Genomic DNA, 27,713 nt, shown 5'->3' on the forward strand with positions numbered 1-27,713 from the left:
GAGTTCCAAGACACAGCTCCAGCTCTGCCATTTACGGCCCCCACTCTGGACTAGAAAGCAGGGTGGGGGAAGAGAGCTTGTGACTTGTAGAGTCTGCTCCGATAGAGAGAGGCCCCTGTGTTGGTGCCCAGGCCCTCGGTCCTGGGCCAAGGGCTGCGACAGTCAGAACTGGAGAGCCACAGGGCCTAGGGTTGCAGGAGCGCACACGGCCTGCCAGGGCACAGAAGGGCACTTTTTTGGGGAGGCGGGGTCGTGAGTCACATCCTCGACTCACACCTTGGGTGAATCACCGCTGACTAACCCTCACAGGGACTGGATACCCGGGCAGGCTGGGAGCGGCCGAGCCATCCCCGCTCACATGCACAGACACACTCGTGGAAAGGTCAGGAGACAGACCTGGAGGGACATGTCCATAGGAAGTGCAGGGAGCCACGCGGGACAAGGAGGCTGGCTGGGCTGCCTGAAGAAGCATCTTCTCTCTGAGGGATCGATCCTAAGCTCATTTCTGCTGATGCCCTACTGTGAGCCAGAGTGTGAACATGTGTCTCCTGATGCCCCACTGTGAGTCAAAGTCTCAGATGCATCTGCTGATGCCCCACTGTGAGCCAAAGCCTGAGCATGTGCTTGTTGATGTCCTGCTGTGAGCCAGAGTCTGAGTCCACACCTGCTGATGTTCTGAGTGAGATTGAGCTGCATCTGCTGATGTCCTACTGTGAGCCAAAGTCTGCAGGCTCAAAAGACACAAAGAGCAAGATAATCTAGTTCCCACCCCAGCAGGGCTTCCTACTTGCTGGGAAGGAGAGATTCATGGACAGTGACCACAGCCCACAAGCAGCACTGACCCCTGGGGCCCACAAAAGGGGCTATCCCATCAGAGGGAGGCCAAGGGCTACTTCCCTGGTGGTGTGGCCCAGTTCATGCATTAGTCCATCCAATCTCTGTTTACCTGGTTTTGGCTGCACCCAGGGGTGCTGGGCTGAATGTGGGGTATGGGGCAGACCTGGGGGATGTGTGAAAGGCAGAGACCAAGGAAATAAGTTGTGCAGGTGCTTGAGGCACCCAGGATGAGAAGTGTGTGTGTGTGTGTGTGTGTGTGTGTGTGTGTGTGTGCATGCATGTGAAGAGCAAGTTGTTTACTTTTAAATAATCTGTTTATGGGCCAGAGAGTTCATAGTTTGCATGCTGGAGATATGAACTTGATCCCTGGCGCCACACAGTCCCCTGAACACCACCAGAAGTGACCCCACACAGCTAGGTGGGACCAAAAAAGAAACAAAACAAAACAGAGTACATCTGTTTAAAAAGAACTCCTGTCCCAACTCCTCATAACTCATTGTTCTTTCACTGTCAATATCACTAACACCTCAATTAACATTTATTCAGTCATCACAAGTCTCCAGCAGATGTGGTAGGTGATGGTCAGATACAACCTTCACCTGGGGAAAGGCAGGAAATAGGAATCAGGAAACCAATTTACAAGAGAGCAAGAAACTGATATATACTATCTGGTGTGTGTGTGTGGGGGGGTGGGTGGGAGAGAGTGATGGTGTTGAGGACACATCTGGCAATGCTCAGGGTATACTCCTGACTCTGCATTTACGGGTCACTTCTGGCCAGGCTTAGCATATGGGGAGCCAGGGATAGAATCCAGGTCAGCCACATGCAGGACAAACTTGCTATCTGGTGTCCTATCTCTCCAGTCCCAACCTCTCACCTCTTCAAAGACACAACCTCAGGCCACCCTTGGTCCCATGAACTATCAAATCCCACAAACTTTATTGCAGAGATGGAAAGCATGACTATGGAGAAGGCTCAGCGAAAATCATTCTCTGACTGAGCACCTACTAAGATCCCAACCTGAGAAACAAAGAAAAGGGAGTTCACAATATGGAGCAAATGACAACACGGGACCTAAAAAGGGGTTTTGAGGGAACAGAAAGGATGAGGAGAAGGGTATAGGGATATGAGGAGAAGATACTCCTTGAGATACTGTGCTTAGGAAAGTGTGTAGAGCCTACCAAGATTAGTGAAGCAGCAGGCAGAAGAGGGCTGACAAGATTCATTTCCCTCCCTCTCTTCCTCCTCCTTCCCTCTCTCCATCCAACCATGCATCCATCCATCTATCCATCCACCCATTTATTCATCCGTCCATGGATTTATCTATCCACACTTCTTTCCATCCATCCATCCATCCACCATCCATCCATCCATCCATCCATCCATCCATCCATCCATGATTCCATCCAAGGACCCATGGATTCATCCATCCACCTATCCATGGATTCATCCATCCATCTATCCATGGATTCATCCATCCACCTATCCATGGATCCATCCATCCATCCACATCCATCCACTAATCGACTCATCCATGGATACATCTAGCCATACACACCCATCCACGACTCCATCCATCCATCCATCCATCCATCCATCCATCCATCCATCCACTGATGGATCCATTCAGTTATCTAAGCATTCATTTACCAATTCATGAATCCATCCATCAAGCAAGGACCTAGTATGTGTTCAGCATTGCTGATCTCCAGGAACTATGCTGAATGAAGCAGCTGCCTGCCATCCCGACACTTAGAATCTAACTAAGCGGAGGCCCAGGGGAGGTCCTAGACTAAATACTTATTAGTCTTACTCCTGTCTTCTTTATCAGAAATTACCAGCGGATACAGCTAGCTGGTAGTTGCCACCCCACACAGTCCACAACCAACTACATATTTTCAATTTTTTGTTTGTTGGGAGAGGGTGACTACCCAGTGCGTGCCTGCTGTACTAGCACTTCAAGCCCTATTTTCAATTTAAAATATTTTTCAATTTTCAGTTTTGACGTGAGAAAACTCACATCAAAATTCAGCTCAATGACTTCCCCTGAAAGTCAATAATTAGGCAACATCAGCATAGCTGAGTGGACCACACCTGCGTCTCTAGATGGGCATCAATTCTCATGTCCACTATGGCTTCATAGCTCCCTCTCTCATCATGCTGGGCTGAAATCAAGTGGCCAGCACATTTATCATCCAGCTGTGACAGAGTGAAATATTTCTCCTGCCTGCGCCTCTTCCTACCACCTGCCCCTTCACTCACCGACCTGCTTTGTCTCCTATGAGCAGCTGCGCGGGCAACCCCTAATTTAGCTCATTCTAATATGAAGGTGGCATTTAGTGCAGTGCAGAGCTCCAGGAAACCCAGACTCCTGCCTTCCTGCCAACCCAGTGTGTGTGTGGGGGGGGAGGGGGAGGGCAGTCAGGAAGATGGGTGCAAAGTACCAGTCTTTCTCTTGCCCATCACAGATGGTCCCCCTCCCTCCCAGCAAGAAAATACATCCCAGGCAGGCTTCCACAGGCAGCAGGGAGAAGGGAAGTTCTGTGATGATGCTCTGGCATCTGTCAGTGCCTGTCTCCCCAAGGGCAGGAAGTCGGCAGGTGAGGCCTCCAGCACCAGGGACACTTACTGCTCAGAAAACGCTGGGCATCTTGGGGGCTCCTTCAAAAGGACACTCAGAGGACCCGGATGAGAAAAAATTTTGAGGAAAAAGAGCAATCACTAGCTCAACAGCTGACCTTTCCAAAGAAAGGCAAGCTCGGACCCAGAGAAGCGAGTGAGACAGAATCAGGCACGGGAATATAAGCTGGGGCAAGCACTTCAGAAAACAAGAAGAAGGTTTCTCCAGAAGCTAAAAGGCAAATGGCTATATGCTCCTCCAATCCCATTTTCAGGTATCAGTTCAAAGAACATGAAAATCTAAACTTGAAAAGTTAGATCCCCCTCAACAGTAACTGCAGCGCTGTTCGCAATAGCTCTGACGTGGAAATGAGTCAAGTGCCAGGTGCTCGGATCAAGATGGAAAAGGTGTCACATACATCCTCAAACCCTGGTGCTGAGTTCCAAGAACAGTTGACCAAAAACTGCCCCCTGGCCACCTCACCACTGTCCCCCACACCCAAGAATAAACAACCCCAAACACAGTAACAAAAGATACGGGGTACAAAGTGGGTTATACAGGCTCAGAGGAAGAGATAACATTGCCATGTGCTGCAAAACTAAAGGAACGGAAGGGAATTAGACAACACCAGAGATGTTAGAAGAAAAAAGACGAGAATTGGGTTATTTGGCCTGGGTAGGCATCATAAGGAAATAAAATTGATGAAGGGGTCCAGCAGAATAAAGACAAACCAGTGGGCACTGGCAACAAACTGAGGTTTCCTGGGGGTCAGACTTGGGAGTGGGGTGCACAGTAGAAAGGGTGGAGAGCGTAAAGCGAGAGACTGGTGAATGTTAATTTACTGTTACTATTATTTCCATTTTAATAAGTCACCTGCAGGAGTAGGGCTCTTCCTGGCTGGCCAGGCAGACCCCTTGGTCTTTGAAAGATTTGCCCTTCATGTATTTGCTGAAAGAAAACCTATTTATTGGCTCCATTTGGCCCACCAGGCACCTATGAAGTCTCCAGCTCAGGGGTTATGAAGCATGGTCATTACAAAGAAATGCACTTCCAGAGCTCTATTCCAGGGATTCACCACCCTGGGGAAGGGGGTCTCAGGGGCCCGTCCTGCACCCATCCTGACCTCCATCTGCACGGATGGAACTCTCCCTTCAATGGTCAAGAGCAGGTCAAGGTTGTGCCAGACCGGCTCTGCTCAGGGCTGACTCGTGGCTCTGTGCTCAGGGCTTACTCCTGGAGGGGCTCAGGAAGTCATATTGGGTCAGCTGCATGCAAAGCAAGTGTGTTATCCACAGTGCTGTCTCTCAGGCCTCTTCATAGTTCTGATGAGACTGACCCAAGGTCCCCAGGACAAGTGCTGAAACTAAGCAGGTCAATTCCCCATTTCCAATCCTCTAGGAGCGTGACAGGCACAGGAAGGAGGGGAATAGCAGAGCTCTGCAGAGACTGGCCAGTGACAACACACACGCGCACACACACACACACACGCACACACACCTCACACACAGATACATATATGCATGCACATACACCACAGACATACACACATACTCACACAAACACACCCCTCACACAGACACATATGTGCACACAAATACCATAGACACATATACCACACACATACACACACACTTCACATGGAGATATACATATATATATGTATGCACACACACCGTAGACACATACTGACACACTCACATAAACACACACCTCATAGACACATATTTGCATGCACACTCACCATAGACACATACACACACTCAACCACACATCTCAGACACACAAACACACACCAAACACACGGACACATATGTGTAGACACACACCATTGACACACACACTCACACCACACACACACGCACACACCTCACATACAGACATGTGCGCATGCACACACGCACTACACACAAACACACTTCACACACACGCATTTATATACATGCACACACACCAGATACATACACACACCACACACTCACAAACATGCATGTGCATGCACCATAGATACATACACACAAATACACACCTCACACACACACATATATATGCACACACACACCACAGACACATACACTCACACCACACACTTGCAAACATATGTGCATGCACATACACCGTACACATACACACACAAGCACACATACCTTACACACAGACATATATGCACACACACCACACACACACACACTTTGCCTGCACTGGCCAAAGGCGATCTTTTTCCTGGCAAACAGGGTTGAGGGTGCACCTGGGAATCTGAACGTCATCCTGCTGGAAACAGGCTTTGGGGACTGTGAACTTATTCACTGCCACCGTTTGCCTTATGGGGAAACCGAGGCCCAGGGAGAACGGCGACACCACCGGCTCTCACGGCCTCAGCAGAGATGGGGGAGGCGAGGGCGGCCAGCATCCCTGAGAACCCCGCCCCGCCCCCACTCCCTTCTGTGCAGAGACATTTCCCCCAGATTTTCTAGCACCAGCTTCAGGGGTGAAGCCGCTAGCAGGCCTGCGGGAGACAACTCCTCACTGTTTCCCCCCACGCCGCCCCCTCGTCCCGGCCCGGCGGGTAGGAAGCAGCCCGGGCACCGGGCCTCGGGATTGGACAGCAGGAAGACCTCACGGAGCGAGGTCAGCACTTGAAAAAATTCCTCAAGTCAAAGGGCTCGGGGCTTGGGTGCCACACAAGGCCCTCACTGTGTGCGCACATTGTCTCTCCGATAAAAGGGGCCGGGCCTGGGAAAAGGGAGCCCGTCTCCAGGCGACTGGCCAGGCGGCTGGGGAATGCTCCCGGCCTTGCCCTCCCTGCGCACTGGGGCCCTCGAGGCTGGGGGTGCAGGGGACATGTGGGAGGCAAGAGTCCACATTGCGCCGTAGCCACTGCAGGTGTTGACCCGTGAGTCAGCAGAAAGGTGCCCTGGGACTTCCCGGCCTCCCTCTCACGCACTCCCTGCCTTTCCCCAGCACTGGGGCAATGCCTGCCTCCCTTCAAAGAGACTCTGGGGGCACAGGAAGTGAGGGGGCCTTGGGGGATGAGGGGAGCGTGGGGGAGGATGGCTTCTAAGAACGGAGTATCTTCTTCCACTGTGAGGTGTGGGCTACCAGTAGGGGGTCCTCCCAACCTGCTCCAGGAGGGGGTGACTCCCATCTCTCAAAGCGAGCACTGGCCAGCCTGCCCGCCTCCAGAGCCCTGTGTTCCTGGCCAGCCCTCAGGCATGTCCAGCTGGACCAAGAGACTGGCTGAGCGGCTCTCTTTCCCCAGCCCCCCAGACTCCTGCAGTCAGCAGCCGTTAGGACTGCCATGAACTGTTCCAACAGTGACTATTTCAGAAGCCGCGAGGCGCCTGCCCAAGCCCGCATCACTGTATTTACAAGGACGTTTCCAGGCCCTGGTCCCGTCTGGTGGAAGCTGAGGGATGTGGAGCTTGGGGTTCAGAGGTCAGGTTACCCCAAGGTCATATGAATAAGCCAGACCCCTGGCAACCCCCAGCCCTCCTGCCTGCAGGAAACGCACGTTTCCCGGGAGAGAGCGGGGCTCCCAGCTTCCAGTTCTGACCGGAAAGCAAAGACAAGCCACAGGCCCAGCATTTCCCTCGGCTCATGTCCCAACATGGCCAGGCCCCTTGGTACGGTGGCCAGAGAGAACGCAGGACACCTGGTTAAATTCCAACTTTAGATGAGCACAAATTCTATGCCAGTATGGATCTGCTCACCCCGGTTTGTTGTTGGAGGATAAGCCAGCCAGTGTCTGGCATTTTAATTTGTTAAATCCGGCAACCCTGCCTTTTAAGTCCCTTTAGGGACTGTCGGTTCAGGCTGAGTTCAAACCCTGCCCCTCCTAAAGTGGAAAGCCCTGAAGCCTGGGCACCAGCTGCCTTGCAGGGGAGGGGGGTGCTGATAGATAACCCACCCCACTGCCGTCCTTGGTGCGCCGGTTTGAACTTGCGCATAGTGGGACCCTCGGGTGAGGCCTGGCCTGAACTAGCAGCTCAGAATACGGGGAAGGAGCCTGCAGAATGGCAGGTAGTGCCAAGTACTCTGATCCCAGGTACTCTGACTCCAAGTACTCTGATCCCAGGTACTCTGATCCCAAGTACTCTGACTCTAAGTACTCTGAAGGAACTCTGACTCCTAGGTACTCTGGTCCCACGTAATCTGATTCCAGGTACTCTGACTCCTAGGTACTCTGATCCCAGATATGTTGACTCCAAGTACTCTGATCCTAGGTACTCTGATCCCAAGTACTCTGACTCCCAGATGCTCTGACTCCAAGGAACTCTGATTCCAAGTACTCTAATCCCAGGTAGTCTTGACTCCCAGGTACTCTGACTCCAAGTACTCCGATTCCAGGTACTCTGATCCCAAGTACTCTGACTCTAAGTACTCTGGTCCCAGGGACTCTGACTCCCAGGTACTCTGATCCCAGGTAATCTGATTCAAGGTACTCTGACACCTAGGTACTCTGATCCAAGATACTCTGATCCTAAGTACTCTGACTCCCAGGTGTTCTGACTCCAAGGAACTCTGACTCCAAGTACTCTAATCCCAGGTAATCTTGACTCCCAAGTACTCTGACTCCAAGTACTCTGATCCCAGGTATTCTGACTTATTCTGACTCCAAATACTCTGACTCCCAGGTATGCTGACTCCAAGTACTCTGATTCCAGCTACTCTGACTCCTAGATACTCTGACTCCAAGTATTCTGTTCTCAGGTACTATGACTCCCAGGTATTCTGATCCCAGGTATTCTGATTTTCAGGTACTCTGATCCCAGGTACTCTGATTCCAGGACTCTGATTCCAGGTAATCTGAATCCAGATACTCTGATCCCAGGACATCTTCTCAGTTCCAGGCAGCTGACTGCTTCCTCAGGAACTCTTCTCCATGAGCTCAAGCCTGAGCTTTCCCACAGAATAGCACCTTTTGGGAACAGTTTCCACATGGTCAGACTGTCTATCATTCATCGTTCCTCTCTCACTGGCTCCTGGACAAGGTCAACTAGGGAGGCCTAAATCCTGCCTTCCTGGGGCCAACATTCCAGCATGGGTACCCAGCACAGGCAAGCAGAAGGTCCACACTGGAAAGTGGGTGGAGGAGAGAAACAAAGGATTCGAGGAGGATTCCCCCATCTCCCCATGGGCACAATGGTAGGGGCAAGGCAGTGGCTCCATGACTTCAATTTAACAGGCAAGAAAGAGTAAAGGGGCTCACTATCTTGGCTCCTAGCCACACCCACAAGACCACACAGTGGGCTGGCCACGCCCACAAAGCTGTCCTGCCCTTACAGCCTGAGTTCTCCACAATTTATCTTCTTTCCATTCTAACTCTCTTGAACTCCGCACCCCCCCACCCCCAGCCTGTTTTAGGAAATCACATCTTTAATATTAAACAGAGACAAGGGGGGAACCAGAAAAATTGCATCTGAGCTCCCTGGATGCCTTCTAAAGCAGATTCTTTTCCAAGAATGATTTTGACAATGGGGTCAGTTTCCAAATCTGAGTCCAGGAGTGTGGGGGGGACTGGGAGTACTGTCCCAGTACTACTGTCCAGCCCCTCAGCATCCTGCTGCCCAGGGGCTCTAGCAGGATGGGGTCCTTCCCTTTCAGGGTGAGGTTATCAGGAGCCTGGGCCTCAGGCAGGTGCAGAGAGCTCTGCTACCTGTTCCCCGCCCCCCCCCCCAACCTCCCCACACAGCACAGGTGAGTCCACAGGTAAATGGTGAGGGCTGCAGGTGATCTGGGGGGCTAGGGCGGATGGCCAGAGTAAGATTCGCCAGCCCACTGCATTTGCTCTGACTTTAACCTCTGGGCTTCACTTTCCTCCTTGAGGAAACGAGAGCGGTGAGGCTCTCCCTGCCGTGGTCAGGAGATTCCGAGGGAGCATCTCTGAAGACCAAACAGCGCTGTCTGGCGCAGAACATTTACCAGGCAACGACGAAGACACGGCCCCTCCCCAGGCGTCTCGCGGGTGTTGATTCACATGTTCATTCAGTTCTCAGAAATCATTTTCGACCGTTCCTTTTAAAGCAGCACCTCCCTCGTGCCAAAGGCGGATGGTGCCAGCCCATGGGGAGCGGGAGGCCTGGCACCATCTGGAATTCCTTGAAGAACTACTTAGTCCTGGGGCCAGAGGGAGCACTCCATGGGCTGAGCGCGGGCTTTTGATTCAGGGGGCCTGGGATCAAACCCCAGCACTGTGTGGTCTCTTAAGCACTGTTGGGAGTGACCACTGAGCTGAGAGCAGTCTCAGCACCAGCAGGTATGCCCCCCTCCAACTGTCCCCAAATAATAAGTGAGTCCCATTTCAGTGCCAGCTCAGACACACTCGTGACCAGAAGAATGACCTCTCCTTGCTTGGCTTCCTCTCCGGAAAAACACACCCCCAGACCCAATCAGGAGGTGCCCAGGAGCAGAGGTGTGTTAGCAAAGGCTTAGCAGCTGCCTCCTTGGGGAGCCCCGAGCCTGGCTTGCAGTATCTGCCAGTGTCGGTGATGGAACGAGGCTTACCATGGGGCTGTGACTTTCTGTGGACAGATCACTAGGTAAGAGGTAAAGGGGGTGTGCCAGGAGGGAGAGCTTCTTTGACCAAGAGTTCCAGTGATGAGCCAGATGGGATCTGAGCCAGAGTCCCCTCCACTTCCCAGTGCCACACGGAGAAGGCCAGGGTGAGCTGATTCTCAAGGCTGGACCCCTATCGAGAGATTCCATCAGAACAAAGGCCTGATCAGGCTCTCAAAGGTGTCAGCCCAGACAAAGTAGAAGGAAAAGAAGAAGAAAAAAAGAAAAGAAGAAGATGGTAAAGAAGAAGAAGCCCAGACCCAACAGGGGAGGAAGAACTTGAGCAGGAACTCAAGGCTCCTGGGAAAACATGAAGGAAGAGCCCCCAGAGATCACAGTCTATCCTCCCGGCCCTGGCGCCAGCCCTGGCAGTAGACTCCAATTTACACAGCCAAGTCCAAGAGCAGAGCAACCTGCAGCCCGTGAAAAGGCAAGAGACGCACAGCCCCCTGTCCACACTCCCACACCTGCCTGGGCTGTGCGATTTCTTTCTTTGACTTTATAGGTCTCTGCCTCTCTTTGCTCTCGAACACACTGCTTCCTTCCCCTTCATTTTCAAGAAAATGTCTACTCTTCACCGTTTGCCTTCAGAAACCCCTTCCTGCAGGAAGAGGCGACTGACCTGGGGAAACTGAAGCCACCTCGAGCTGTCTTCCCCTCCCCTCCCCCAAGCAGAGTAAACCCTTGTGACAGTCTGAGAACGACAGAGTCCCAAAAAAGAGATACATGGGGACCCACTGCCACGCGGTGCAACCCAGGTGCATGTCAGACATAGCCTGGTCCCCCGAGTGTGCAAATTCCCCAGTCCTGAACCCTCAGCCCTGTGTCTACCTGCAAAGTCGCGGTTGACCACGCAGCGGGGTGGCTGTGCTTTCTCCCCACGCTTGTCACTGCTACAGAGGAGAGAATTTGAGTGAGCGTTGTTCTAAGGTCACTCCGTGGTATCAATGTCATGACTCGCCTCCAAAGTCCCTTATTCTGTCCCAGGTGTATTCCTGCTGGTTCTTGGGTTCTGGGAAACAATGAAACCCCCTAGGGGTGGATGGGTACCCCCAACTGTGCTGGGGGCACAGAGGGTCTTATCTCCTAATAACTGGGTGAATCCAACACAAGTGGGGGCTCTCCTTTCATCACCAACCATACCTTAGCGGTAGCCTGAGAGTCCAGGCCAGAAAGGTGGCATCTGAGGAGGGGGTGTGCAACCAAGAAGACCCCTTTCCTTTCTTCCCCAACAAATACAAGCAGAAGAAAAGTACAGGGAAGGGTGAAACTGACAAGAGCAGGTAACCGTGGGTACTTGTTGATGAAGGGAAGAGCAGATGTGCCGGAAGGGCAGTCAGGAGTAAGGTCAGGGGGAGGATGAGGCGAGAGGCCAGGTGCCCTGGAGGGGGTGTCTGGGGTGGAGTGTGCTCTTGGCCTGCTCCTGAGCCAGAGGCTGCAAGGGGCCAGGGCAGGGTTGGGACCCACTCCTGAACGGCCGAGGAATCCTCCTTGACTGGTCACGCTCAGGGTTGGGGTTTTGAAATGAAGATCTGGGACAGTAGAAACAATACAAAACCAGCTGGCCTATTGTTTAAAAAAAGATCATATGACAGTTTTATAGAAGAGCCCAAAATAAAGTCAGAACATCACACAGACTCACACCACACACACACACACACACACACACACATGTGCCATGTTATGACTCAAGAGTATTTCCCTGACTTACAACATGCCCATCACATGGAGAAAATACCCTCAGCTGAGCATTGAACCTGGCACATGGTCCTTAGGTGTCCCTACCAACACTCAGAACACCTCTGTCAGCTTATGCTGGGGACAAGTCCCTTAGCCAAAGCCTGACTCACTCCTGCCAGCTCCTACCCGCTGGACCAGGAGGGGCAACAGGGCGGGAAGGGCAGACACATTGGCCAACGGACACTGGACACTGTGCAGCTATGAAGAAGTATCCGACTAGATCCCCAGGGCCTGGGAAAGGACCCAAACACAAAATCCCAAGTGGGACTCGCCATGGACCACGATCCCAGTCTCGAGGGACTGTCACACTCCTAGGATGGAACCGTCTAAATTAGGGAACACCTGACTCCTGGAGCAAAGGGGTGCTTCGGGTGCCAACAGACCCTTCAAAAGGATCCTGCTGGGGCTGGGAGGAGGCGACCTCAGGGGACTAAGATGCAGGCCCCTTGATTGCAGAGACAGCTGCCCGAGATCTTTCCAACACAAGTGATGCCACGACTTTTGAGGGTGATGGGAAACTGGCCGGAAGCACAGGAGAGGAAAGGGCATCTCTGAGAACCAGGAACAGCGCGTGTCAAGGCAAAGATACGCATTGGAGAATTTCATGCTCTTGGCTCCGTCTGGGAGTAAACGGCAAAGCAAGAGAGGGAGGTGGAGACAACTCGAGGAGGTGCTTAGGACTCTGAACTCTACTTTTTTGTTGGTTTGGTTTGTGATTTGGGGATTACACCCGAGGGTGCCCTGGGAGGCTGCTCCCAGATTGGTGCTCGGGGAAACCACACAGTCCTGGAAATGGGATGCAGGGACAGTCTCCTGCAACGTGTGAGCTCCAGCCCTGGGGGCCACTCCCTGCCCTACCCTTCCCCCCCCTCCGCCCTCTGATTTCAAACTTGAGGGCAGAGATGGGTCAGCCAGGGATGCATGTTGGGGAGTGGGCACAGAGCTCAGATTCCTGCTTCAGAGAGATGAGGCAAGGTCACGACCAGAGGCCCGAGGCCAGCGAAGAAGCCCAGCAGTGGCTTGGCAGTATAAAGCCAGTCTGGCACTCCTTTCCCCCGTCGTTCTCGCCAGTGGCCCATCTGTCCTCCTCCCAGATGGCGGGATCAAGCTTAGGGGGAACGTACTGAGCCAGCAAAGAGCCCCCTGGACTAGCAAGTCTGGTCTAGGGCCAACTAACTCCCCAAAAGGGTGGGTCTGAGAACTCTTGGTTCCCCCAGGAAGAGCTCAGCATCTCAAACTGGCCTCCACTAGGAGGGGAAGAGGGGAATGTGTGCGTATGTGTGTGTGTGTGGGGGGGGGGAGGGGGGTGATAGTGAGGGAACAAACCCCCACCCTGACTCTGGAAACCAGATTCTTCACAGGACAGACGGCAGGAGCCAGAAGGCAGGGCGAAAGGGGAGACACATTATTCCACATTATTCCCCGAGGCTCACTCCCAGCCCAGACAGCCCTGCATCATCAATCCGCTCATTATCATCTCAAAGGGGAAAGAAAGGGGCTGTGGGAGCTGGTTCTTCCTCTGGGGAGACAGTTCGCACAATGATGGAGGGGCTGGCCAGGGCCTGACCCAGGCAGCCCCCCACCCCCCCATCCCCTCCTGCCAAAACCATCCCAGGAGAACGGGGCTGGTGCGCCACCTGCTGGCCACTCCCGGCAGCGCAGGGTGGAGGGGCTATGCTGAGGTTTTCAGAGGTCTGGAAGTTTGCAGACTCGCACGCAGGCTGAGAGGTGAATGTGTCTGCAGGTGGGAAGAATCTGTCCGGAACATTTCCTGGATATGGACCCAGTTTCGAGGAGAGTCCAAGCATCTCCATGTCTGCATTCTTCTTTCTTTGGCTCACCAGAAGGGGAAGAGGAAGATCGCTGTTCTCACGACCTAATCGAGGTGTCACCAAGCCAGCTGCCAAGGGTGTCCCTACTCACCTGAGGATAACTTGGGGAAGCTATGTTGCTGAAAATGCAAAGCTGAAGACCGTGGATTTCATGGTGACCCCAGCAAGTACAGGAATGCTGCCATCCTACCCCGAAAAAACTTGCTGGTCTCAGCTATTTTTGTGTCATGCACCAAGTATTGGGAATTTGGCTCATGGCAGGCACTGTAAATACTGGGATACAGGAACAAAAAGATATAGCCCATGCAAATTTTTTAACTGCATCATTGTCACTGTCACTGTCCTCCCGTTGTTCATCGATTTGCTCTAGTGGGCCAGTAACGATTCCTTCGTGAGACTTGTTGTTACTGTGTTTGGCATATTGAATGCGTCATGGGTAGCTTGCCAGGCTTTGCTGTGCAGGCAAGATACTCTCAGTAGCTTGCCGGGCTTTCCGAGAGGGGCAGAGGAATCAAACCCGGCTTGGCCAGCCGGCTGCGCACAAGGCAAACACCCTACCGCTGTGCTATATCGCTCCAGCCCAAATGTATCATTATGTATATATATAAAAAAGGCATAACTGATAGAGGTGGGTAGTAGGCAATTCTTCAGACCCAGACTGTGTTCTCCATCAGTTGGAATTAATGCACGAACTGGGTCACCCCTAAGACTGGAGGACTTGAAGGCCAACATCAACATAGAAATAAGACTTCATTGCCCCGTCCAGTTTCATACCTTGTGCCCCCATGCAGACCACATACCACATGTGAGTGAGGTGTGGTACCGCAACAGAGCAGATTAAGTCCCAGGTTTATCCCCAGGAGTTCACAGGGCAGAGTGGCCACTAGAAACCCTGACAGCACACGAGAAACTCCCAGTCCACTGTCCTGGTACTGGGCATGAAGTGATGATGCAGTTTAAGCCTGCCAGGAGCCACTGCCCATACAACTAGAGCTACACAGAAAGTCACAGTAACCTGTGTTACTACAGCAAAGGGCTGGAGAGATAGCACAGCACAGAGGATGGCTGCTATGTGTGCTGTCAGCTGGATTAGACCCCCAAGCCCTCCGGGAGCGATCCCTGAGCACAGGGCCAGGAGTTAGCTCTGAGCACAGCTGGGTGTGGAAGCAACAATCACCTTCTTGGGGGTGGAGACACAGTACAGCAGGCACAGAGGCCAGGCAAGCCCTGGAGAAGACAGTTGCCATGAGTCCTGAGGGGGATTTCACTTTGACAGACAGAACCCACATAATGGAAATATCCCACCTGACACCGGATTAAGATGCTGTGCATGGTCAGTGTGCATCCTCCTGTGTGACTCAGTCCGACCAACAGGGCTTGGCGAGGTTGTTCTCCACTTCACACTCGCTATAACAACGCAACCCTCCAGATGTGCGCGTGCCCAATGGACACCACTGGGACGGGGACCCATGCAGAACCCTGACTCCATCCTTGTGAATGCCGTGCCTCCAGCTGCACCATCACCTCCATCCACACGCTGCCAGCAATTGGGGGTGGACAGCTCACCCCTTCCCTCTGAACAGCACCATGCGGGCGGGACCTGTCCACGCGCGGCTGAGTGGTCCACCTTGCTTAGACCAGGACTTGCTATCGGTGGACATTTTCTAGTTTTCAGTGCTCTGGGATTTGGGGTTTGCCGGGAGGCACTTCGGGAAACAGAGTGGGGCACAGCCGAAGTACCAGGGCCCCAGCACATGGGAAGCCCATCTCCTTCCCTGTGGCCAGTTTCACACCTGCTCCAGGCCCCTCAGGGTCCTTCCTTTCTTTCTTTCTTTCTCTCTCTCTCTCTCTCTCTCTCTCTCTCTTTCTCTCAAGTTCCTTTCTCTCTCCTTCTGTCTCTTCTGTCTCTGTCTCTCTCTGTCTCTCTCTATGAAGGTTCCTTCTCTCTCAAGGTCTATTCTCTCTCTTTTCCTCTTTCTCTGTCTCTATGTCTGTTTCTCTGTCTCTCTCAAGATCCTCTCTCTCCCTCTCTCCCTGTCTGTCTCTCTGTCTCTCTCTCTCTCTCTCTGTCTCTCTCTATGAAGGTTCCTTCTCTCTCAAGGTTTATTCTCTCTCTTTTCCTCTTTCTCTGTCTCTATGTCTGTTTCTCTGTCTCTCTCAAGATCCTCTCTCTCCCTCTCTCCCTGTCTGTCTCTCTGTCTCTCTCTCTCTCTCTCTCTCTCTCTGTCTCTCTCTATGAAGGTTCCTTCTCTCTCAAGGTCTATTCTCTCTCTTTTCCTCTTTCTCTGTCTCTATGTCTGTTTCTCTGTCTCTCTCAAGATCCTCTCTCTCCCTCTCTCTCTGTCTCTCTTTCAAGGTCTCTCTCCGTCTCTCTGTCTCTCTCAAGTTCTCTCTCCCTCCCTCTCTCTCTGTCTCTGTCTGTCTGTCTGTCTCTGTCTCTCTCTCTCCCTCTCTGACTGACTCTGACTCTGTCTCTGTCTCTCCCTCCCACCAACCATGTGCATGCTGACCCTAGCTCCCCACCCCCCCCCCCCACACACACACTTTGCGCCCCCACTGGGTCCACCCTCCGGTCCCCCGCTCACCAGTCCGTGTGGGCGTCGTCGATGACCAGCAGGACGCGGGGTCTGTGCACCACCACGGGCGCGGCGGGGCCGGGGGGCTCCACGAGCCCCGCGGGGGCGGGCGAGGTGGGCTTCATGGCGCTGGAGAAGGAGCTGAAGAGGCTGGAGCCCGGCGAGGAGAAGGAGGCGGCCAGGGGCTGCGGGCGCCGGCGCTCCATGGCCGGGGAGGCGGGGGAGCTGGTGGAGCTGTCGGGCCGCTGCAGGTCGCCCATGTAGCCGTTGGGCAGGTTGGCCACGAAGCTGCTGTCGGACAGGCGGCGCCGCAGGAAGTTCATGGCTGGGCGCGGCGGGCCGGGCCCGGTTCCGACGGCTCTGCTCGGGGTCTGGGCCCGGGGGACCGGGGGAATCCTGCCGGGCTGCGGAGACAAGGCGGGGGGCGCACACATTAGCGGGACGGGGGCGAACGGGTCAGCGCGGGCAGCACCACGTGGCGCACCAGCGTTTTCAGGGGGATAAGACTCCGACCCCGTGACCTGGAATTCACTTCCGGCGTTCTCCCGGCTGGGAACTGGGAACAGACCAGACGGGGTGGGAGGCCGACGCCGCCGGCAGACGCTCCTCGGGTCCCTTTGCCCAATGGTCTCGCCAGTCAGTCAGGGATCGGGACTCCAGAAACAACGTGACACCTCAGGGCGGCGGGGAGGGAAATGACACAGGAGAGAACCCTGCAAAGGAACTAGAGCGACACGGGGCTCCCTTGGGGCGCAGTGAACAAAGACCCTCCCCCCCCCCCCCAGGTGACAGACACAGGACTGGAAGCACAAGGAACCGAGATAAATGTGGAAACCCCCGTCAGTCTGTTCACTCACCGGGACCCAGGGCATCGAGGGCATGCAAGAGCAAGATTTTTTTTTTCCTTTTTCTTTGCTTTTACCTGACTTTTCTGGAATTGGACCCTGAGCTTCAATTCTACCTCAGAAGGGCACTGACAGAAAAAAAAAAACGCTCCCCTCACACAGACACTCATGGGCTCACTTTATCTGACTGCAGTGGAGGGAACTAAACTAAACTCCCACACACTAACCTCCCCCCCCTCAGCATCCCAATTCACATGTCCAAGCCTCAACACCCCCATGTGGTGGTGTGGGGAGATGGGTCTCTGGACCCATGGCCATGAGGCGAGATTTGCCCCCCTGAGGGGCTGGAGGAAGAATGTCATTCCCCAGGGGACAGCACGTTTCGGTGGTTCCCCAGATGGAGGCGTTGGTGTCTGTTGACAGACCTGACGGGAACGGTGCTGAGGAGTGTGAGGAAAGGAGACATCAAACCTGGGTACATCAAACACTTAGCTGCCAAACCCACAGAGACAGGAAACCAGCGGGCTGGTGGTTGCCAGAGGCGGGGGGTAGGGAAGCACATGGAACCAAGATAAATATGGAAACCCCGTCAGTTTGGTGGTTGCCAGAGGTGGGGGTAGGGAGCAGACGGAATGGGGGAAGGTGCAACCCCAGGAGCTTTGTGCCTCGAATGCTATGCTGACTGAGTGACAGCGCCTTATTGTACACAGGGAAGGCGCAGGCAGGAGGAAGCTGCTAGATGGACACTTCTAAGTACTTCTGTGAAGAGGTATGGTGAGAAGGGAAGGGAAAGGGAGAGAGAGGCACAGAGGAGAGCCGAGGGGAGGAGACAGTTTCTGAGGGAAAGAGGAGTTCGGCGGGGCATAGGGTAGATGGATGTTGACAGAAAACAGTTTAAACGTTCCCACAGCAGCGATTTTGCAAACTTCCTTTGAGAATTCTAGCAGCTCTGAGTCTCAGCAACATTTAATTGCCTGCCTCTTTAATCTGGGTCGTTCTAGTGGGAACAAAACAGTACCTCACAGTGCTTTCATTTCATTTTTTTTCCCTAACAGGATAAATAAATAACTTTGGTGAGTTACTGGTGACTGATAGATCCTTAGTGAAATGTGACTGTTCAAGCTCGGGGCCCGTTTTTAAGAAGGTCCATTGTGGATTACTGCGATCATTTGCTCGTAGCTGCTATTCAGACATGGTGGTTGTGAGTCTTTGTCAGATGCGATTTGGAACATTTTCTCCCAGTCTTTGACTGGGCATTTTTTCTCCTTTAAGGATATTCTCCTCCTCCTTTCTCCCCTCTGTCTTTCCTTGCAAAGGCCAGCCCGAGGAACTGCACACACCCAGCTGTCGGGCTTCCATGAGGCTGTGGTGCTTGCACTCTTAACCACAGTGCTGAGTTTTGCATGCTGTTAGCTGTGATGCTTGCACTCATGCTTGCTGTGTTCCTATTCTTAGTCAGGAGGGTGGTTCCCAGCTCTGTGCCTGGGGAACCTTTTGGTGCTAGGGATCAAACCCAGATCTCCCTCCTGCAAAGGATACTAACCACTGAACCACCTCTCTAGCTCCAGGCTCACAGCCTTATTTTTTTTTGGGGGGGGACGGGTAGTTTGTAGACTACATCCAGGGGTACTCAGGGCTTACTTTTGGCTCTGCACTCAGGAATTACTCCTGGCAGGGCTTGGGGACCATATGGGGTATGGGGGATTGAACTTGGGTCAGCCGCATGCAAGGCAAATGCCTTTCTCATGGTACTATCGCTCCATCCCCTCACACCCATCCCCTCACACTGTGGAGGTGCACAGGTTATGTGGCTGTGGGGCTCTCTGTATTCTCCTCAGAGGCGACACTTCCTGACCATGGTGATCACACACCTTTTTGTTTTTGTCTTAGGCCACATCGTGGCTCTGCACTCAAGGATCACTCCGGCTAGAACGTCGGGGACTGTATATGGTGCCAGAGATAAACCCAGGTCAGCTGCATGCAAGGTAAGTTCGCTACTTGCTGTACTATCACACTTCCCCCTATATACCCTTTTAGCCTGTTCTCTGGGTTGCATTCCTCTTTGAGCTCTCTCTCTCTCTCTCTCTCTCTCTCTCTCTCTCTCTCTCTCGTTCTCTCTTGCTTGCTCTCTCTCTCTCTCTCTCTCACACACACACACACACACACACACACACACACACACACTCCTAGCTGTGGTACAACTCGAAAACACTTGTGTGCCAGAAATGAAGACAGCAGATCACCACACTCACTCTTGGCATACATAAGACACCAGAGGTTCGAACTCATGACCACATATTTGTAAGGTGGGCACCCCAAGACCCTGAACAATTCCTCTGGGCCAGATATTTTATTTTCCTCCTGAGCAGAAATGTGATGCTCATAAGAATAACTCTCTCTCTTGGGACTGGAGCTATAGCAACAGCAGGTAGGGCATTTGCCTTGCACACGCCAACCTGGGTCCAATTCCCAGCATCCCATATGGTCCCACAAGCACTGCTAGGAGTAATTCCTGAATGCATGAACCAGGAGTAATCCCTGTGCATCACCAGATGTGAGCTGCCACCCCCCCCCACCATTTACGGTTAAAAAATAAACCACAAAAATTCCATTGTGGCCAATAATCAAATAATATTGTGAACTATACTGATTGTTCTTCAGAGGTTAAACTGACCTTGCATTCCTGAGAAATCTCACTGTCTTTACTTTTTAAATTTTATTTTTAAATAAAATAATGTTGACAATAATTTATTACTTTCAATATTACAACATCAATCCCACCACCACTACACCTTCCCACCACCATTATTTTAATTTTACCACCACCACCCAAACCTGCCACCAAAGCAGGTCCTAAATAATTTATTTTGTATTATTTATTATGAATAATCCACTAAAAATGATCTAAAAAAGGACCCTGGGAGGAAAGTGTGTAAAGATTGTTTTATCTCACCTGGGAGCCATTAAGCTTTTGTATAAGAGATTACTAACATGTTGTTACAGTTGAGCCTTGTATGCTAATTTTTAGGGTTTTTTTTATTGAGGTGGGCTGCCTTCTACTTTACACCCCATCAAATGTGGTACACTACTCTGTACATCAATATTAGATGTTGCTCTAGGAATTCTAGAATTTTAAATAGGGTGATACAGCTGGAGTTAAACTTTTAACTGGATGGTGACTTTGGGGTACAGGCATCTCTGCAGCTTGTTGATCTCTTCTGAAATTTATTTGTGGGTCTCTGGATCATGGCCATTAATGAGCTTATATGGTGCCAAAGGCAGTTTATTGGTGTGACTGCCAGGCTCCTGGAAGCACATGAAGATGGGGGGAGGGCGCCCATTTCTGACTCCATGAGATCCTGGCGATTTCAGTCACTAAACCCGCATAACCAAATTTTCCAGCAGAAATCTCACTTTTTAGTGAGTCATCTTTAAAAAAAATATTGTAAGATTCAATTTGATCATTGTTTAAAGATTGTAATGTTCCTGGGAAACACTGGTCTTTTTTGGCTGTTTTGAGCCACACCTGGTGATGCTCAGGGGTTACTCCTGGTTTTCTGCTCAGGAGTTGCTCTGAGTGATGCTCAAGGGACTATGTGGTGCTGTGGGGGAAAACCCGGACCTTCCTCACACACAGTCTGTGCTCAGTCAGTTGGACATCTTTCCAGCCCCAGGACCATTTTTCCTTTGTTGCCAGCGTTGGTAGGGCAGTGTTGGTCTCATAAAATATGCCAGAAAACATTTCTACCCTTTCTATTTTCTAAAAGAGTTCAAACAATCCTTGTATTTTTCTTAAATAAATGGCAGAATTCAATAGAGAAGCCATCTGGACTGACTTTGGGGGAAGTTTTTAATAATGAATTCAAACGCTTTTTAAAAATTTTTCTTTTTATTTAATCACCAGGAGATACACAGTTACAAAGTTGTTTCTGATTGGGTTTCAGTCAGAGGATGCTCCAATACCCATCTCTTCACCAGTGTGGGATGACTTCAAACTCTCGATGAGTCTGTTCATATTCCCTGTTATTTAAGTATTTGCTCCCTGTGATTCTAGTTGTCCATTTTATCTGAGTTACAACATTTATTCGCAAAACTACTTTTTTAAGTTTTAAAGTTTTTTAAGCTTCTGAAGACCATTTTATGTAGGATACTAGTAATTACTAGTAGATACTAGTAACTAGGGCCGGAGCAATAGCACAGCGGTAGGGTGTTCGCCTTACAAGCGGCCAACATGGCCGACCCGAGTTCGATTCCTCCGCCCCTCTCGGAGAGCCTGGCAAGCTACCGAGAGTATTCGATATGCCAGACACAGTAACAACAAAGTCTCCAATGGAGACGTTACTGGGCCCGCTCGAGCAAATCGACGATCAACGGGAGGGCCTTTACCTTTACCTTTACTAGTAATTTACATGTTCTTTCTTTTTAATTCACAGCGTTTCTAGAAATACATTGAGGGTCCAGAGTGATAGTACAGCAGATAGGGTGTTTGCCTTGCATTCAGCTAACCTGGATTCGATCCTCAGCATCCCATATGGTCCCCAAGCACCACCAGGGTAATTCCTGAGTGCACAGCCAGGTATAACCCATAAGCATTGCCAGGTATGACCCAAAAACAAACCGAAAAAACAACAACAACAATAAGAAATTTATACATTGTGTTCATCTTCCTGTTGTTTATTTTTGAGGGGGCAATGTTCAGGGTTACTCCTAGCTCTGTGCTCTGGGGTTACTCCTGGGGGTGCTCAGGAGAACACCTGTAGTGCTGGGGATTGAACCAGGTTTGGATGTGTGCAAGGCAAGTACCATACCTGCCGTACTGTCTCTCCAGCCCCGACATTGTCTTTTGAATATCTTGTTCTTTTTGGGGACTTGCACCTGTTGATGCTCCAGAGTTACTCCCAGAACAATGCTCAGGGTTGACACTAGTAGGGCTGCAGATAGACGCCTGAGCTCCCTCATAAAAAAGCATCCGGGGGGCCCTTTGCGTCACCTCCCTGGTTCCTATATTAGTATTAGTTCTGGGTCTATATTTGGTGGTCCTTAGGGCTCCTGCTGGTACTTGGGGATTATCTTATGCTGTTCCAGGGCTCAAGCCCAGGCCAGCAGCATGCAAGGCAAACACCCAAACCCCTCTCCTGTCTTCTTGCCTCTCTGTTAACCTTTAAAGAGTTCAGCTAACAGCTTTTTAAAATTCATCTATTATTTTCTTTAAAAAATTCCCCCCTTGATAAATTCTCCTTATCATTTTCTTTTTTCTCATTACTTTGAACTTAAGGGTTTAATTTCTAGATATGCAAAATGAAAATAAAATCATAATTTTAATTTTTATTATGATATTGTTTTGTTTTTTTCTGCCACACCTAGTGGTGCTCAGGGCTTAGTCCTAGCTCTGAACTCAGGAAACACTCCTGGTGGGAACTGAAACTCTCTAACCAGGGATCAAACCCAGGTCCGCCTATTGCAAGGCAAGCACCCTACCTGCTCTACTATCTCTCTGGCCCTAGGAAACCCAGATTTTTAAACCTTTCTTCTTGTCCAATATAGAAATAGAAAGCAATGGATTCCTACTAATATATTGCTTTAGCTGCACCTCAGAATTATTCATGTGGTATTTCCCTTATCATTCACCTCTAATTTTTATAAATTTATGTGTGATTCCTGTTTGGTTATGTGTCAAAGAGTCAGAGAAACAGTACAGCAGGCAAGCCTACCCGGTCTGCAAACAGCCTACCCAGAGTGGATCCCCGTTCCCACATATGGTCCTCTGAGTCCCACCAGGAGTCATCCCTGAATATCGAGACCAGAGGAAGCCCTGAGAACCACTGGGTGCAGCCCCCCCAAACCAAATACTACAAAAACAATGCCCCCGCATGTCTAGTTTTCCAATTATTGGGCTCTCAGATACTTCATTGTTCTCAATATGATCGGCTTATGATTAATGAGCATAGTCTATAAAATCTTAATCCCCAATATCGCTGACACTTATTGAGATGAATGCTGTAGCTTGGTCTGCGTTATCTTGATAAATGTCCTATTTCCTCTTGAAAAGAATGTACGTGCTGCAGTGTGGAGTGTAATGTTCTATGAGCACCAATTAGGCTGTTGTAAATCAGGTTCCCCCGCTGTGAAGCTGATTTTGCAGAATGATTTGCAAACAGAGAGTGCACTGGACCGTGATCTCAGGCGAGTGGGAGGGGCGGGTGTAGGCTGAGGCGTGGGTTGAGGCCTGCGCTGTGCTACAGGACATTTTCACCAATGTTCCCATGAACTTCTGGTGACAATGCCCAGGGACACCTCTGCAGATTTCCTCCTTTCCAGCCATGCCATCATCTGCACTCCATCCTCTGTCTTGTCAGTCCGATAAAACTTCAGCTCTCTGCTTCCATTCTGCTGGCTGCCTTGTGAGCTTGCAGGGAAGAGCTATGCATGGTAGATTTTACATCGTGGGTGCTGGTCCCTTGGTCCAGGGCTCCAGTCCCCTTTTGATTCCACTGGACTCCCTGCTGCTCTCAGGAACCTCAGCTAGCTTATTTTCAATCTTCGACACCAAGTTTATGATGATCTTCAGTGAGAGTCTGCGTTTATCACATGCAGTGGAGTGTTAGTGGGACTGAGTCCTCTTTTCCCCTTTTCTTCAGTGCTGCATGGAGCCACATGCCTGGCCCACCTCTCTGACCCTGACTGGGCAGTAAACTTAGCAGCAGAGTCAGAGATGGCCAAATATTCTTCCTTTCAGAGCTCTGGTGGACTTGATGTGTCTGGGAATCCCCCATCTTCAGGAGAATCGCCCCAAAAACCCTTGCCCGACTCCACTGTCGGCTGAAGTCTCCTCCTGTCTTTCTGCTCCCGGCTGGCTCCAGGAGAGCCTAGAGTCTGGGCCAGGGAGGTGGATGATTAAACAATCACGTGGACTGCAGTCAGGACAAAGAGCATCACTCAGACTGCCACTGAAGAGGTGAACATCCTCTCTAGGACTTTTTTACTTTGCTTTGGTTTGGGGCCATGTAGAACGGTGTTCAGAGCTGACTCCTCACTCTGTGCTCAGGGATTACTCTTGGCGGAACTTGGACCAGCTGCAGTGCTGGGGCTGGAACTGAGGGTCAAACTGGAGCCGGCTGTGGACAAGGCAAATGCCTTAGCTGCTGGACTATCTCTCCACCCCTTTATCCCCGAAAGGACTTCCTGAGACAGGATAATTAGGGAAGGCTCCCCTGAGGGGTGACCCCTAAAATAAGTCCTGGGGGGGTGAGGGAAAAGAAAGGAGCTCATGCAAAGTCCTAGAGGCAGGAAAGAGCCAGGCACATCTGAAGAAGAGCAGGAGACAAGATTTCCATCAGAAAATGTTCAGATATGTAGACAGGGGCTAGATCATGCTAAGGAGATTACGGATTGTAATCGCAGTGTCAATATTAGGAGGGAAGTCGGTAAGAGAGGGGCACAATGCAGTCTGGCCAGTGTGCAGAACACAACTGTTGGAGCTACTTATGAGCAAGAGTGAGTGGGGACCGCATGCCTGAGAACAGATGACTGGTTAAAGAAACTTTGGTACATCTACACAATGGAATACTATGCAGTTGTTAGGAAAGATGAAGTCATGAAATTTGCTCATAAGTGGGTGGTCGTGGAGAGGATCATCTAAGTGAAATGAGTCAGAAAGAGGGACAGACATGGAATGACTGCACTCATTTGTGGAATATAAAATAACATGAGAGTGGCACCCAAGGACAATAGAGACAAGGGCCAGGAATACTGCTCCATAGTTGGAAGCCTGCCTCATGATCTGGGGGAGAAGGTAGCTGGAATATAGAAGGGATCACTAAGTCAATGATGGTTGGAGGGATCACTCGGGATGGGAGATGTGTGCTGAAAGTAGATAAAGGATCAAACGTGACAGCTTCTCAGTATCTGTATTGCAAACCATAATGCCCAAAAGTAAAGAGAAAGAGTATGGGGGAAGTTTTCTGCCATAGAGGCAAGGGGAGGGTTGAGATGGCGGGGGCAGGGGTGAGGTAATACTGGGGACATGGGTGGTGGAAATTGTACATTGGTGGAGGGATGGGTGTTCGATCATTGTAACACTGAAACTCAAACATGAAAGCTTTGTAACTGTATATCATGGTTATTTAATAATAATAATAATGAGTGGGGAAAAGCACAGAATGTCACGGAGACCATCAGGAAGTCCCGGCAGCCACTGTGATCCTCAGGTATGACAGCAAGGAGGGGATTCATGTGATTTCTCCCTCTGGGAGTCATTCATTCTTTGTGCCTCTAGAAACTCACTTCAATGACAAACTTAATATGATGATGCAGGGATAAGATGCTCATAGGAGGGATGCTGGCAGGACAGGAAGGGAAATTAAGGGCAGAAAGATATTCAGCCCCATGCTTCACCATTAACAGCCACCAGAGGGCAGACGTGACCATTTCAAACAAAAATCTGAAACCAAAACCACTAAATCGAACAATTTTGCAGGCTTAAGTTTTGGAGGCTGTGGCTCAGATGAAGACTTGTCCAGAAATAAGTGGAAAAAAATGGTTAGAGGACCTGGAAGTGGCTCCGTGACTATAAATTCCCGTTTTTCAAGCCAGATGTCAAGAACTTGATTTCTGGTGTTGCCCACATATAACAAGGTAAAGTTTGGGACCTTCAGTGCCACGAATGTGTGTACAGCCAGGTGTGTGTGAGCACACAGCTAACAAGCATCACCACGGCAGGATCCTACGAAAGAGCTCAGAGGAATGCAACCGAACTAAGCACATTGTTCATAGGCTACTATTTTTTACTAGAAAAAGTTACTCAGACAACCCACAGTTTTTCTGATGGATGCAACAGGTAGATCTTTCTATTCCCTTTTTAACAACAAGTGAAGTGTCTGTCCAAGGAAAACAACCAAGCTGTTTCTGTCACCAATGATCAAATGTGAGGGCTTGAGTGAAAAACAGAATTTTGGAGTTCTAATAAAGCTAGGGGAAAAGAATCTACTAGCAGTAAAACGAGACCGTTATAATTAACGTATGCTCAGTTGTCAGCCCGACAACACACCAGTACTTGAAGATGTTTTAAGGAGTGCCATCTCATCCATGGCTGTGGGTCTCGTGGTGTTCTAGGTGATGGGCAACATCTGCAAGACCGGCCTGACTCTGAAAACCCGTGTTTCCAAATACCAATGCATGCTGCATGGTAACTGGGAGTGACGGTGTTGGGGCCATACCGCACCGAGGAATGCTAAGGCTTTTCTCCTGGTTCTAGTTTCTGGGATCACTCCTGGCGATGTTCAGGGGGTATATATGCAGTGCCAGAGTCAAGCCCACCCGTGACAGGCTGTGAACACTATGGCCGGTTGTATGTGTGCCCCAAACATGAGTGAGAATCAAAAGTGTGGGACCCCCAGCAAGAATCATGATCCAGTGTGGGAGCACCTCAACGAGACAGGCAAGCCTGGCCAGGACCACAATAACCCAATAGGTGCGAGCACCACAGCCAGGCACAAGACCACTGGTCCTCACAACAACAACCACTGCCACAGAGGAGAGGAGAAAGATACTCAGAGACATCTTCCTGGCTGGTGGAGCTGACAATCACAGGCACATAGGTTTCACATCAAAGTGTGAAGGGGGGGAGTCAACGGGAGAGGGACATGATCACTCTGGTGGAGGGGGAGGGGGTGGCATGTCGCAGGCATGAAACCCTGTCATTGCTGGCACTGTGAATCACGGCACCTCAAACAAAATTTATTTTAAAAAACAAAGTGAGGGAGGGGCCCGAGTTATAGCACAGTGGGGAGAGCGTTTGCCTTGCCCGTGGCCAACCCAGGTTCAGACCCTGGCATCCCATATGGTCCCTCTGTGCACAGCCAGGAGTAATTCCTGAGTGCAGAGCCAGGAGTAACCCCTGAAAATCGCCGGGTGTGACCCAAAACACCAAAACAAATAATTTTTTTAAGTGAGGGAAACTGGATGGACGAGATGCAACATAGTGTGGCAACAGCTGCTTTGAGGAAAGATGAGAAGCCGGTCAGCCTGGACGAGCCAGCGCACCTCTGGCCTTCCAGTCTCACAGACACCCAAAACTGCCCCCAGCTATGAAGAGGCCTTCACGAGCCAATCCCCCATGTCTGCCTGAAAGTACCCTGATTCATTCACTCACTCAGTCAGAAATCCTCTTAGTCCTGGCCCTTCTCAGTCCCCCGGGCACTCAGTTCCCTTTTCTGTCCTCCAAACATCTGTGACAGCACATTCTCTTCCTCCTCACCCCTACCACAGTCTCGGTTCGTAGGATACTATTATTAATCCCTATTATTAATATTATCTACTACTATTAATGGGCCAAAGATCTAACAAGGCATATCACCAAAGAACCTGTGCAGATGGAAAACAAGCAAATAAAAAGATTCTCCACAGTTTGTGTCATCAGGGAAATGCAAACTGAAACACAGCAATGAGTCCCACACTACATGCCTAGTAGAACAGCCTGACTCCAGAGCACTGGCAGCAGCAAACGCGGATGCAGAAGTAGAGGAACAGGAGCATTCAGTGGCAGCTGGGAGCTATGCAGACGGGACGGTCGCCCAGGGAAGAGAGTGGTGATGGTTTGTACAAAACAAAATAGGCCCATGCCCTAAGATCCAGCCACCGTACTGGTATTGCTCCTTGGTATTTACCCCCAACAAGCTGAAAACTTCTTTCATACAAAGACGTGCATGTTTAA

General features: G+C 50.9%; 1 protein-coding gene across 1 annotated transcript in view; it reads right to left on the reverse strand.

The window, feature by feature from the left end:
* The window catches only part of SYN3 (synapsin III), a 391,482-nt gene extending 374,933 nt beyond the window's left edge, over positions 1 to 16,549 (reverse strand). The window contains exon 1 of the mRNA XM_056115904.1: positions 16,167 to 16,549. Within this exon, the coding sequence (XP_055971879.1) occupies positions 16,167 to 16,480 (314 nt within the window). The 5' untranslated portion in view covers positions 16,481 to 16,549. The remainder of the gene's footprint in view (positions 1 to 16,166) is intronic.
* Between the last annotated feature and the right edge of the window lie 11,164 nt (positions 16,550 to 27,713).

The sequence above is a fragment of the Sorex fumeus genome, unplaced genomic scaffold (genome assembly GCF_029834395.1).
Source record: "Sorex fumeus unplaced genomic scaffold, SorFum_2.1 ptg000003l, whole genome shotgun sequence".
NCBI classification, from domain to species: Eukaryota; Metazoa; Chordata; class Mammalia; order Eulipotyphla; family Soricidae; genus Sorex; species Sorex fumeus.